The sequence below is a fragment of the Carassius gibelio genome, chromosome A21, assembly GCF_023724105.1.
Source record: "Carassius gibelio isolate Cgi1373 ecotype wild population from Czech Republic chromosome A21, carGib1.2-hapl.c, whole genome shotgun sequence".
In the NCBI taxonomy this organism is placed as follows: domain Eukaryota; kingdom Metazoa; phylum Chordata; class Actinopteri; order Cypriniformes; family Cyprinidae; genus Carassius; species Carassius gibelio.
The window spans coordinates 20,356,975-20,372,382 of record NC_068391.1 but is presented as its reverse complement, the minus strand read 5'-3'; the positions used below and the strand labels follow the sequence as shown (position 1 = coordinate 20,372,382).

The window sequence follows — 15,408 nt, the reverse complement described above, 5'->3', positions numbered from 1 at the left end:
TTGCTATAAAAAACACCAAATAAAAACAAGCACATAATAAACTCAAATCCAAATGTGTTATCTTGAAAATTAACCACATGCTAAAATATCATGACTTACACCTGCCTACTTTATTGACTCCATAAAATGGATATCAATTTTGTGAGCCAAGCCCTAACAAACAAGCCTAAAGAAGCTCATTAAGAATAATAGGTGGACATAACAACCCTTTAAGAAACACGCTTTGCAGGACATCCTTCCAAACATAAACGAAACATGCCAGCTCTGTCGACGGTGGTTTAGTTCAAATCACTGAATATAATGAGTTTTTGGTTGCCGTAATATTTTTTGGCCAAAAATAGCAGATACCTTACTCTTGAGATGCATTGCTATAGTGTCACTCCTGTTTTTAAATAAGGGGTCACTCTTAAAACTTTACAGTGTGTATGTGCTCATTGAAGCACATTGCAGCCTAGTCATCCTGATGTATGTTTGAGATTATTCAGTTCCCACTGTGGGAGACAGCGCCATTTACTGTTTACCATGGTTTTCTTCGTTAGATGTAGTCAGACTCCTCTCAGTGGGCGGCTCTGATCTGTCATGTGTCACCTGATGACTTATTAATACTATATTTCCTCCTCTCATCAGTCGAGCAGAGCTTTGTATACACTTCTGCGCTGCCTCCGTGCCGGATACAGAAACTATCTTCCTCCCACTCGAGGGGTCTTAAAGAACAGCTCAGCGGGTGGGCTGTGTTTGCATAATTTTATTGCCAGTAAGGAATAAACAGTCACTACCACACTTGATTAATCATGGCTCTCATTTTCCCACCGTCTATTATAGACATAAGTGCTGCGGAGCCACATGGGAATTAACTTGACAGTTTAAAACATGCTTGCTAATCCCTCACTGCAGAAAGAAGCTGCGAAACAGCTAAAGTGTCTAAATGGGAATGTTTACCTTTTGTCTTTCGGCGTAAATCGCAGGATTACAGTGAATTTATTGGGGACCCCTGCACTGAACGACTGTCCAAAAATGCTAATCGCAAACAAGCGTCCGTGCACAAATGCAAATGAAATCCTTGCTGCCTTCGGTTATATCCAGCTAATTAAATTCCTCTGTTGTGTCTTTATAGGTGACACGTGCACCATGGCAGAGTACAACAAGCTGAAGGGCATGCTACTGGACATGCAACCCAGGACCTCCACGGATGGGCAAGCAAATGCCATGGACCAGAGGAAGATCCTAGTTGACACAATGTTCAAGTATATAGACCGAAACCAGGATGGTCGTCTGAGCAGTGAGGAGCTGGCAGAGGTGAGGGAACTTATAACATTGCAGGGCAAGAAGATATGGTGCGAAATAAGCAAGAAATAGTGTTCTTTCAGCTGGTTATTTCACTACACTCTACTTTGCTATAATGACTGCCAGAATGCATATTATACTGAATATTATGTTGAATATTAAGAAATATTTCAGAGAGGGTTAAATTTATTTTATTTTATTTTTCAGGCCCTTATGTTCAGGGGTGCATAAAACAATAATATTATTGCACTTTTCTAATAAAATAATAAACAAAATAAAGTGTAATAAAACTATATTTTAAAATATAAAGTATTAGAAATTCAATTATTATTTTGTACTATTAAAAATACAGTGCTAATATTTACATTTTCACTTTCTTTTATTTCTTTTTTACAAAAGTGTATATGCTAATGATTGAATTTAAAAATATTATAGTTTTGCATTCTGTTGTGAAACTGGCAGGGCATACAGTAACCTAGATGTATGCTTTTAGTTTAAATGGAAATCTTATACAGTATTACAATCAGTTGATTTAAAATGCTGATTGTGCATTAACAGCTGTTAATTAAGCGAATGAGCAGTCTGAACTTATTTACTCAGTGCATTTTTAATTTTGGTTGTGCATGCGTACCTGCACACCACTTATGTGCAGCCCTGCTTATGTCATTCCAAGCCAATAATCTGCTCTTTTTCTGGGGAACCCAAAGTAGAAGAATCATATTTCAAATTGAAGTCAGTTGCTTCACAGCTACTTACCAAATAAATTAATACGGTTGAGTTATACAGTTTTACCTGGATATTATCTGAAAGCATCCACTAAAAAGAAATGTAATGAATGTGCACTTGTATTATACATTTTAAATGTTTTTTTTTTATCTGTATCTGTAGATAGAATATTAAATTAATTGTAATAATGTCAAATTAAACATTTTACTTTAAAGTTGTTTTTTAATCAAGACGCTTTAATCAACTTTTGTCATACTCTAAAGAAGTACTCTTGTTTTGATATGTTGATTAACATAAGCACATGTAAAGTATTTTATTATAATTTGTTATTATAAAAATGTGTTACTTGATATTACGCATTACATATTACAAGTTAATATTACACACACACATATAGTTATATATATATAGGGTTAATATGGTTAATAAGTGTACTGAATTGCAACTTCATCATTTCAAATGTTTAATTAAAATATATATTTATATACATGATATACACATTTAGAAATTACATTAAAGTATATTTTGAATGTACTATTAATTCTTAAAAAAAACACTGTAGTTCAAGTTATTGCATTTAATATATATATATATATATATATAAACTATTATACTTTTTATTTAAATCTAAATAGTATGCAATTAATGTAACATTACATTTATGTATTTAGCAGACACTTTAATCCAAAGCGACTTACAGTGCATTCTACACACTTTTATACCAGTATGTGTGTTAACTGGGAATAGAACCCTTTTGCGCTCCTAACACAATGCTCTACCAATGAGACAGAGGAACACAAACAAAAATTCATTCAGTTCAGACATTTCATGTTAACGGGAGTAGTTTGTCAAAAGAAAATTATAATTTTTTAAAAATGTGTTCATCCTCGGGCCACCAAAGATGTAGATGAGTTTGTTTGTTCATCATTCCATCACTTGCTCACCAGTGGATGCTCTGCAGTGAATAATGGGTGCCGTCAGAATGAGAGCCCAAAAAGCTGATAAAAAAAACATCACAATAATACACAAGTAATCCACAGCACTCCAGTCCATCAGTTAACATCTGGAGAAGACAAAAGTGAACTGTTTCGGTTGAACTGTTCCTTTAAAGCTGCAGTAGGTAACTTTTGTAAAAATAAATTTTTTACATATTTGTTAAACCTGTCATTATCTCCTGACAGTAGAATATGAGACAGATAATCTGTGAAAAAATCAAGCTCCTCTGGCTCCTCCCAGTGTCCTATTGCCATTTGCAGAAATCCATCCGCTCCTGGTAAGAAACAACCAATCAGAGCTTGCGGTCCGTAACTTTGTTTGTGTTCAAAATGTAGAAAAATGTATATAATAAGCGAGTACACCATGAATCCATTTTCCAAACCGTGTTTTTAGCTTGTCCTGAATCACTAGGGTGCACCTATAATAAGTGTTTATATTCGGACTATTTTAGATTGCTTCGGGGGAACCGCGGCGGATTAACCCAGTACCTTTGTGATTCTTCATAGACATAAACAGAGAGAAGTAGTTCCGGCCACGATGTTCTTCCGCAAGACGCAAGCAGTTCTGTTTATTAACCGCTAGAGCATACCGCAGCTTTAAATCAAGTTTTTATCTTTAATAAGGACTCTTAATAAAAGTATGCTAATATGTATTTCTTTTTCACAAGGGAAGAAAATGAACACTGTTGCAAGTATTGCAGTTTATCAATACACAAATCCTCTGATTTAATTTTCAATGCGGAAAATAAGAGTATGAAAGACTGAAAGCACCGGTCTCATTATCCTCCCCTCCACTGAAGCTCATGTTTAACCCACTTCAGGTTCTGCTGACTCAGTTTTTGCCATTATTGAAATACGGATTGCACACTGGTTCAGAATGATATGAGGATGAACAAATAATGACAGGTATTTCATTTTAGAGTCATATAATGTCAACCAAACTGTTCAAGAACAGAAATGTTGTATAAATAATTTTATGTAACCAGTGGTTGTATAGATTATTGTCCTTTACTGATTACAGATTACTTGATGGAAACTGTAATCTAGGTTGCTCATTTTAGATGATGTATTTTGACTACTTTTTTGAATTTATTTAGCAAACTTTATCAAACAAAAAAAGCAGACATTTAATTTTTTATATTAATATCATAAAATACATTAAACATTACGTTACACCAGGGTTTAACAATAAGTGCTTAATGTAAGAACTGCAGTGGACTTGTGTGATAAAATAAAAGTAATGATTAATTGAATCATACAAATGTAAAATAAAGCTATTTTAAACGCTTGTGCACTAAAAATTGAAATATTTTATTAGTTTTTCTGTATGTCAATGTGACCATTAACTGACATCAGAGAACTGTAAACATGCAAGTTGTTAAACTATTGAAATATTAACTTCCTCAGAGATATTGGAGTAAATATTTTATTTGAAGAAGTTTATTTAACATAAATGTTTGTGAATCAAAAAATGTATATATAATGTGCAAAGTCTTCCAGGTCTGAATTTATTATTATTTTTTCCTTTTTTTTCAGAATCAACTTTTCCCTTTCAGTCGGTCACGTTCTACGTTACGTCAGAAAGAGAATAACAAATGGGGTCTTGCCCGAAACCCCAATCACCTTCGAGTGGTAACAAAACGATCCAATGGTACACAGAGTATAAGGAGCAGAACAAGCAACTCGCACTCAAGCTTTCGCTTCGGAGCCGAGCACATCGCTTGCTGCTTTCACCGGAGTGTTTACAAGCGAGTCAGCTGAGAGATGCTTTTTCCATCTCTGAAAGAGTAAATGGGTTGAGTTTGCATCTTTTTAAAGATGTCATTTCGCCCGTGTGTTTCTGGGTGCGGTCGATATATGGCTCCTTGTTACAGCCACGATCGCTGTGTCACGTGGCTACTTCGGCTGCTGGCCAGGGTGATCTGAGGGTTACCGTGTGGGCTTCCCTGATGAGCCACCCTCCTCGGGTCACACCCCACTCACAAATGCCACAGCCAGTTGAGTTTCCAGATGAGTTTGCTGGACCATCTCAAGCTCCTGACATCTCATTCAGGGCTCGGGAGGAAGATCTAATGTCGATCGACGCATCACAAGGTTGGCTTTAGTCATCGGGAGATGAAGATTCAGTTGCGTTGCCTCCCTCGGGAGTGCCAGCGTTACCTTACCACCTCAGGTGGTAGCTAGCATCACTTCAGCTAGAGCCTTGTCTACCAGACATTCCATTGCTTTGAAGTGGATCCTATCCGTCATTAGGTGACTGTCTCCTTCCACCCTGAAGTTCTATGTGGCTGCCATTTCGGCTTACCATGAATCTGTTGATGGTAAGTCTCTTGGGAAGCATGATCTGATCATCAGGTTCCTCAGAGGGGCCAGGCTAATAGACATCTGTAGAGCTGAGGGCTGGGCGACACCTAACACATTTTCAAGATTTTATAATCTCTGTGTAGAGCCCGTGTCCTCCTGGGTACTCCCCCCTTAAGGCCAGTAAGGACCTGCTCGGTGTCAGTCTGCTTGTTGCGCCATTCCACTTCATGGACTGGATGCGTGTGCTATTCCCCTCAGGTGAGTTCCTCAGTTCAGAACCCTGGGCTCCTCCAGCACCGTTGATGTCCAGCACTTGTGGCATGCCCTATCGGTCAGCTCTGTGTGGGACTAGGTGCCTCCTTGTGTTGAGATTCCCATTTTGGGCAATCCCACATCTGTATTTCCACAGTTAGTCTCTTCGTAGCATGTGTCTTTCCCTTGGCAAGCACCTTGCCAGCTCTGTCGTTGAAACTTCCACCTTGTGGAATTGTTCATGTGAATCACCAGCTTTTGGTTGATACATGCCTTTGTAAGTCCTCCTACGAGCAGGCAGCCTGCTAGCATATGTCCAGCTGGAATATGCTACCCAGTGTACTCTGTGTCAGCTATAGGCCATCACTCGTGCTCGACAGGGTGCTATCACTCACACGGGTCACTGGAAGACAGCATTGTGGAGTTTTGTAAGGGACCCCATTCATCAGTCTCTTTCTGACATAACGTAGAATGTGACCGACTTAAGCCGAGTTCAGACTGCACGATTTTAGCCCAGTTTTTGGCTCGCCGACAGGTTTTAAGAAATTGCTGACAAATGCTGAAATCACAGGCAAATCTGTGCTCATTCACGCGAGTGACAATCACTCAGATTCAAAATCACGCTGAAAAAGGCTTTCTTCTCTGTCTATTTGGACCCATGAAATGGAAGATAAATTAGTATAAATTAAGCAGGAGCACCCGTGTCTGTGTTTGACATTTCATCTGAGCTATGGCAGTCTCACGTGAAAACTCCGGTCTTGCACGTGTGATATCGCGTTGTTTTCTTGTCACATCTCGCGGGTGTTTGGTTGTGAAATTTAGTTTGCGTGAGTTGTCAAGCAATGAGTTGTTGACGATTCTTCCTATTGTAAAGTCATGCAGTGTAGTGTCGTCGATCCATCGTGCAGTGTGAACACAGCAGTGACTGAATGCTGGCTAAGATAGTCATGCAGTGTGAAAAGAACCGTGACCCAACTTCTTTGAAAATCGTGCAGTCTGAACTCGGCTTTAAAGGGAACATCTAGGTTACATATGTACTTGTGCTGCTCCTTATATACCCACTCTGCGGGGTGGAGATCGCGATGCAAATTCCGCGGACCAAGGTACTCTGTGTACCATTGGCTCATTTTGTTACCACGCGAAGGTGATTGGGCTCTCGGGCGAGACCCCATTCGTCAGTCTCTTACTGACGTAATGTCTCCATTTCCCCCTTCAGGGAACAAGGGTTACATATGTAATCTAGACATTATCAGTAACTTGCATAATTATTTGTTTCATACATGGTCTAACAGCTTGAGAGGTGCTTTTTTCTGGCCAAACTCAGAAGCATTGACTGCATATTTACTTGCATGGCAATGCTAATGAAACACAGAAATATTTTTAGAAAATAAAATGTTAAAGTGAAAATTAAGAATTAGGGAGAATCAATAAATTATGAATAAATTACTGCCATTGTAATATGTAATCATATAATTCATAAAAAGTAACTGTAGTCTGATTAATAGTATTTTAAAATGTAATATACTCTAATTATGAGTACTTACATTTTGGAATTTTATTACATAATCCAGAATAAATGTACACAGTTACATGCAGCACTGTAATTTAATTGAATTCTTCCTGTTATTTTACAGATTTACGTAAAGGAGCATTTGGACAATATCTTACTGGAGTGCACCATGCAAGACCTCCTGCGTTACGACGATTACAACAACGATGGTCACCTGACCCTTCAGGAGCTCTACACAGCCTTCCGTGAGTCCTACAGTACAAATGAGCCTCTCTCACCATGTGGCAAAAATTTTTAATAAAAGATCTGATGATTTTTTTTGTCTGCCAAGAACCATTACGTGAAGCGCTTTGCACATTTGCAGTGAAGCAAGCACCTGATCCTTTGGGCCAATGAATGCTAATCAAGGCCCGGTGATGAGAGATGAGTGCTTTTGGCTGAAAAAGAGAGATGAGATGGCAAGCCCAGATTATCTCGTATCATCCATCGTCCCACACCGCATAAAGCAAATGCCCTCATTTCATTCGTTTCAGGACTTGCCAATGCAATTCACAGTCCCAGTTCCCTGAATGAGCAACTGTGACTAAAATTATCCATCCATTCCACTATAGATCAATCAAAGCATTAGAGGTGCCGTGTAACCCTTACCTTAAGATTCAGCTACTGGGGCAAAAACACGGCTCCATTAAGTAGCGCCAGTCGTTAACCTTGCTAATAATGGTTTTTTGAGCGGACTGCTTATTGTCATTATACAGTCCCATTGCTTGTGTGTGCAGTTGGCCAGTGTTGGTCCTCAGGTGGGAAGGTTGACTGTATGAGTGTCAGTGTAATAAAACATTGCGCTGGTCAAGCCCTTCCCAAGGTTAAGCGTGATGCTGCAGTGGGATTTTGGAGGATGTCATCTGGAATGTGGGGGGAAGGATCACTTCTGAAATTGACCGACTGAGGTGTTTCATACAAACAAACATCCCTGAGGAGATTCCACTCCACACTCCTCTGTTTGATCGGTACATTTCAGCCTGTTGGGAAAGACACAAGTGTTTCTTATAAATCTTTGTCTAACAAAATCATTTTCATGCTTTGTTATGTGCTTCACACACATTCACACTGTCTGTGAGCTGGAAGGGAAACATATGCACATTCACAAGATGTTGAGTTTCACAGAATTGGTGAAACTGTAGATTAGGCAACACATACTCGCTGTTTTCCCTCAATAAACCCCCAATTTGCTGCTTATTAATAGCTAGTAAAGTAGTTGTTAGTTTAGGTATGAGGTATGATTAAGAGATCTAATATATGCTCTTGCAGAATAAGTGCTTTATAAATACTAATAAACAGCCAATATGCTAATAATATGCATGCTAATAAGAAACTATTTAATAGTGAATAGTTTTCCCTAATGTAAAGAGTTACCAAAGAATTCTTTAATATTCTTCTTTTAGATTTCATTATTATGTTAATTAAGTTACTTTTGCATGTATTGTCTCAATTGCTTGCTAACAAATATAGCTTAAAGAGATAGTTCATCTAAAAATGAAAATTCTGTTTTCGTTTAATCCCCTTCAAGTTATTGACCCCTTATTGACGTCCATAGTATGAAAAAGGAAAAAAAGAAGAAAAAACATGCACACGCATACACTATGGAAGTCAGTGGCTACCGTCAACTGTTTTCTTATCATCAATCTTCAGAATATCTAATTTTGTGTTCTGCAGAAGAAAGAAAGGAAAAAAGAATTTGGGTGAACTGTTCATTTAAGATGGTATCTGGTGTGAGTGTGAGAATACTTTCATTGTTGGTTATCTGGTTCTTCATTAGCTGGGTTTCCAGCAGGTGCCTTTTCTGTTCAGGAAAGGCATATTTTGACATTAGCATCTTGCTATTTTTGTTTAAAAAAAAAAAAAAAAAAAACCTTAAATGAACATGAAAATCCATGACAAATATTAGTAGCTACTAAGATTACAGTTAATGTTTTTATTGACACTTTTTGGTTTTGGTATCATTTATAAACAGCATTTTTCTCAAATCTTTTGAGTTAAGAGTTCTTTCACTGAACTTGTCATAATGCATTCTGGGATTTATTTCAGGAATACATGTGATACTGCCATAGAGTTTAAACTAAAGCAGGTATCAAATTACTCTGTGTAACCAAATGTTTAGGAATAGGCAACGTAAGCATCTGGAGAGGACATGGAAAGTCATGGGCATACATCAGTCATGAAGTGTGGGAAGATTGTGTCTGGGTCATTCACTCCTAATTTACACTGTACATTACAGTTTATTCAGATGTGATGTTTATATAAGCAGGGGGTGTTCCATAAAGCAGGTTGTGTTGCATACCCTGGTACAGTACAGACCACAAGTTTGGACACACCTTCTCATTCAAAGAGTTTTCTTTATTTTCATGACTATGAAAATTGTAGAGTCACACTGAAGGCATCAAGGGCTATTTGACCAAGAAGGAGAGTGATGGGTGCTGCACCAGATGACCTGGCCTCCACAGTCACCGGACCTGAACCCAATCGAGATGGTTTAGGGGTGAGCTGGACCGCAGACAGAAGGCAAAAGGGCCAACAAGTGCTAAGCATCTCTCTGGGAACTCCTTCAAGACTGTTGAAGACCATTTCAGGTGACAACCTCTTGAAGCTCATCAAGAGAATGTCAAGAGTGTGCAAAGCAGTAATCAAAGCAAAAGGTGGCTACTTTGAAGAACCTACAATATGACAGATTTTCAGTGGTTTCACACTTTTTTGTTATGTATATAATTCCATATATAATTCCACATGTGTTAATTCATAGTTTTGATGCCTTCAGTGTGAATCTACAATTTTCATAGTCATAAAAATAAAGAAAACTCTTTGAATGAGAAGGTGTGTCCAAACTTTTGGTCTGTACTGTATGTTTAAGGGTAAGTTGTTTAAATAAGCAGATAAACTCAGCATTTGGTTCCAAAAAGAAGGTAATTCTAAGTAGACATAAATACTTATTACTCTGTTGTTTCAGGTTTAGTTTACTTCAGAGCTATCAGTAAAGATTAAAGATGAACATTCGCCTACATCGAACGACCAGTTTGGACTACAGCCCCTCTAGTTCCTGCAGTAATGACGTCACTAGAACTGTTTTTTGAGGAACCTACGTCCACAGGAATACACAAAAAGGGGGCATGCGTTTGTGTTTGTCGCCATGTCGTTGAAACGCTGTTATTTTCATCTCGGAGTCCAATCAGCTTTGTTTGGGCTTCCCAGGGACACTGTACTTGGAGATCAATGGTTACAATTTATGTTTTACTCGTAAATTGAGATGGAGATAATCCACATGTAAAACTATCTGCAGCACATTTTGCTGAGGACAGCTTCCTCAATCTCAATCAGTTTAATGCTGGATTCGCACAAAGATTATTCTTGAAAGATGGAGCAGTTCCCTCTTTGTCTGGAGAAGGTGTTGTTTATGGACCACAACCGGTAAGTGTATTTTATTATTTAAGTTGGTGCATTTAACAGTTTCTGAAACTAATTACACAAAGAGCAACGCTGTTTAGCTTTGTTAATTAGATGGTAGGGCTGTGCAAAAAATCGAATGCGATTTTCATGTGCATCTCCTCAGTAAAGGCGTTCTGTGATAAGAAGTACATCTCCAGCACTTGCGGTAAGACCAGGATTGCCAGGTTTTCAAAACAAATCCTGCCCACTTGCTTCTCAAAACTAGTCCAAAAGTAGCCCAATCTCGTTTCCAGGAGAACAATCATAACCCGTTACGTATTTCTGAAGGAGGGACTTCATAGAACAAGGAAGTCATCAGCCCATTTTTATGACATTGAAAACAGCGGTATACAGATAGGAGAATTGTGTGAAAAAAATGTTTTTTACACGCGAATGATGAACACGTTATATTGCACACTGTAAACACAATCAAAGCTTCAAAAAAGCACGAAAAACAGGACCTTTAAATAGGCATTTTTGGGTTAATCAACAAAGAGTTTAGGGTACATGCAATGGTAATTTTACCCTGGAAGACAACCCAAATCATGCAGCAAATAAATATGTGTAAAGCTCATATAACATTAATCTGAAAAGACTGCAGTTTGAATTAATCTGACAGTGCTGAATTTCAGTGCTTTCACCAAAAATAAAAACTATAATTCTGGGACAGAAATACAACAGTAGAAAACTAAAATTAGAATAATAATAATTATTACTGTTGATCTAAGGGAGGGTTAGTGATTTGAAAAAACTCTTTAACTCTAACAATGCTGGGCCATAAAACAGGTGAAAAAGATACACAGATGCACAATGTAGAAAGTTAATTATCTATTAACTAGGACTTAAAAATCTCCTAATTTGCTGCTTATTAATAGTTAGCAAGCTAGTTCTTAAGACACAGTTTTCACATAGTGGCTATTGTATGTTTATGCAACTGATCACGGAAGATCAGCAAGATGGTGAAAATCCTCCTATAAACCAGCCAGAACAGCCTTGCAATGACCTAAGAAAATTTGAAGCCGCTTTCAATCAACAAATCAATTTAAAATGTTCACTTATCAGCTGGAGAACACTGTGAGCCTGTTACTAGGTCCCCAAGCTGGGATCAATCCCAGGACATGTTTGTGTTCACAATCATATCAACTTGTGGAAAATTATATGACCCCTTTAACGGTGGTTATAAAGACATTTAGCCACGCTGTCAGTGGCTGTCTATTTTAATCCAAAGTCTGCATTGGAACCAAAAAATGAGACCCCAAACCCTTCACTAGTGACTATCCTGAGCTGTAACACCCAAGACAGGACAAATATATGATCCTCCAAAAAATAATCACTGCTACCTGCTAAAACTAACCAGCTGAAGCCTAACCAGCAGAGATAGACGATCAGTGATCACCGACCAAGAGGCTGCGATAAAGAGCAAAAAGGTCCCGCTGAGAACAGGGCTCCTGTGGCTGACAGCCGGGCTGAAGGTTACCACGTCTCTATGTCTGTCTCATCTGACTGATCTCAGCTGCGTGGTTTTTGCAGATCAGAGCGGGTCACAGGTCTCTCTAGGGGTTAATTTACTGAATCGGACTAGGAATTAATTAAACATGTTGAATGGAGACATTAGCTCTGCTGTCCGCAAATCACTTACTTACTGAAGTGAGCCTCATAAGTGACTTATTTGAAACAAAAGCAGTTTCTTCAAATGCCACTGGATTTTTTTGTGATTCCAGTGGAGTCTGATGTTAGCATGTTGCTTAGTTAGCTGATGAAGTTCTCTATTAATGGCCTTTAATATATGCTAAGTGCAAATATTGCATCTAATAATGCATTTTTGTTAACATGAGCATACATAGCTGACATTTTATCGTGACTAATTTTTAGGTTTGGATGAAAATTTTGTTTCATGGAACATTTTGGGATTTCTTTTTTGTAAGTGATGCTGGTTAAATGAGGTGTATTAGAAGAATGCATCATGTTTTTGCTTACCTTTTCATTAAGAGTACACCTATGAAGCCTCAAAATACTGTCTAGATAACCCTTGTGAAAAAAAGTACACTTTATTGCGTAACTTTAGCATAATATACTTTAAAAAATAATAATAATAGAAAATACACTTAATTATATGTATGTATGTAATTCTATGATTACTTCTATTGTCTTTGAAATATGGTTCAACTGATTGTACTGCTGAATGTACTGACAAGCATTTATACTAAACTAAAATATAATTTCATGATATTGATAAATTTGAATAAAACTTGTACGTCATGTATTTAAGATATATTTGTAATTACACATTTGTAATGATTAAATTGCAAATTACCACATTTAAAATTTCATAACTTTAAATGTAATATAAAACAACACACTAGAGTTCAGATTATAGCTACAATAATAAAAAAGTTTACATGTGCTTTAATATGTTAGTTAAACACATCAAACTAAGTGTATTTTACCATGACAAATTTAGAGAAAAAAATATTCATGAAAGTGTCTTTCTTTAAGTCACTTAAGTGGCTTTTAATTTCATTAATTTATTATTGCACAATTTATATATATATATAAAAAAAATTACTACAGGTACACTTTAAATACAATTAAGCAGACTTCTTTTGCACCAGGGACTGTAAGCTGTTTTTGTTTGTGAATAAATGTAGTGATTACAGTCCAGATGCATGAAACACAAACTGGGTTTGAGGCACACAAGTTTTTTGTTGCTTTAGGAAATATTCGTAGAGTAAAGCGCATGTGTGTTCAATCTGGCAAGCCGTGAAGTTCTTGTTCTTTGAAGTTGTTGTTTACCCAGTTCAGCTTTTGTGACTAATTGCACCTGGATGGTTTTCGTGGCAACTAAGGATGCCAGTCACGCATGTAATTAATTACCGCGTGTCTTGAAACAGGTTTAAGTTTTAATGCCCTTTTCTCCCTATAACTGATGGACACAAGCCGCCGCTGTCATTACGATGTTGTCATGTCCTGTCCTGCATCCATTGTGACTCGATGTGAAGAGCCAGCTGTCATGCAGAATAAAATCAGCCATGCGTTCTGTTATGCGTGCCACAGTGTGAATCATCCAAAAGAGTCCGAGCCACCGCAATCTGTGTAAAGATCTCATTTGTGTGGATGAGGAGTAGATGTAAATGTGTGTCTGGGAATCCTCCCAAACCTTAACGGGTTTCAGAGGCTGGCAAAAGGTTTGATCAATGCATTTTTGCAGCCTCTTTGGCGGGTTTGATTCATTCATGAATGATTCCTCAAATCATATGTCTCGAGGAGAGACGTGCTGCTTCTTTACTAATTGATCAGACGGACAGTTAGGAAGAGGTTATACAGCATCTCTTAGTGCATGCTTACATTAGTTAAAATGAAATATAATTCAGAGTGAATCGAAAAAGAAACGCTGACTCAAATATGAAGTGCTGTCATTGGTAGCTTCTAACTTTTCCAAGTCTTCTTAAATCACACAAAAAGCCAGAGGTTAAAGGGGTCATGAAATGAAGAATCTAAATATTCTTGAGATTTACAAATATGAGAGGTTATGCTACAGTACAAAAAAAAAAAAACACTACTAATTTCAGAACTCAAAACCAACTCCCCATTTTAAAATAGGAATTATTATTTTTTATCGTTCTGAAACGCATGGATTTAAAATCTGGTCAATTGGGACAAACCTCGAAAAACATGATATAAAGGTCACATTTTATTTTAAGGTCCATTTCTTAATATAAACTATGACTTTTTCCTCGATAAACTCCTAAGTTGCTGCTTATTAATAGTTAGTAAAGTAGTTTTTTCTTTATGTATGGGGTGCATTAAGAGATAAAAAATATGATCATACAGAATAAAAGTTTCAAAAAAAAGTAATGCATTACAATATTACTACATTAAAAAGTAACTAATTGTGTTACTTAGTAAATCTTTATGGAAAATAATGCATTATGTTACTTCACGGTTTTTATTTTTTGTCACCTGAACATGCTGAACACTGAACACTTGCTTATGTACTTTCTAATGACAAAAAGCCAAATATATATTTTTTTTTAATTTTTTTTTGCCAGCTGTATAAGCCCTTTCACACCAAAAGTGAAATAATAAGCCTCAGGCTGAAGGATGCGCCTCTTCCTTTGCACATCTCACTCCCAATTTCTCTCAACATGGGGACAGGAGTCGTGTCAGCGAATAAATGGGAAAACAAAGTAACTTGCGTTGCTCAGATATTTCATTGTAAGTTCAAAAGTAATCCATTATTTTACTAGTTACTTGGGGGGGGGGGTAGTCTGATTACAAAGCTCACATTGCTTATAATGTGTTACCCCCAAGTATGGTCATTTGTACTCAGAAAATGCATGTAACTACTGATGCCAAAAGCATGCTCTGGTGTCTTTATTGCAATGCAGCCTGTAAACGGGGTGGTGTTGGTGCAGTGGAGAAGACACATGCCTTTGGTGTGAGAGACCCGGGTTCGAATCTACTGTGAGACAGCAATGTGTCCCTGAGCAAGACACTTAACCACTAGTTGCTCCAGAGGCTTGTGACCTCTTACATATGAGCAATTGTAAGTCGCGTTGGATAAAAGCGTCAGATAAATGTAAACCATTGCTTTCAATGAGAAACCTTTTACATATGGCATTTTTTCCTCATTGTGACATATTTTGAGTTAACATTCTCGAATGAGAAAAAAAAAAAAAAAGTAAGACAGGTCTTGATTTTGTCCACCAGGAATTGATGGTTTCATTAGATCAGTGTTGTTTTCTATTACTGTGATCTCATGTGAGTGACAGGCTGCTGAAGTCCTCACATCATCAAAGAAAGCAAGGAAAGAGAAAGCAGATCTTTTACAAGGGCACATGAATAATAATAATAAAAAGT

The 15,408-nt window shown here is 37.4% G+C and overlaps 1 protein-coding gene across 1 annotated transcript in view; it reads left to right on the top strand.

Moving 5' to 3' along the window:
- LOC127942148 (follistatin-related protein 4-like) overlaps positions 1-15,408 on the top strand; it is a 191,347-nt gene that overhangs the window by 126,251 nt on the left and 49,688 nt on the right. The window contains exons 5-6 of the mRNA XM_052537756.1: positions 1,115-1,296; positions 7,196-7,316. Coding sequence (XP_052393716.1) covers positions 1,115-1,296; positions 7,196-7,316 — 303 coding nt within the window. The remainder of the gene's footprint in view (positions 1-1,114; positions 1,297-7,195; positions 7,317-15,408) is intronic.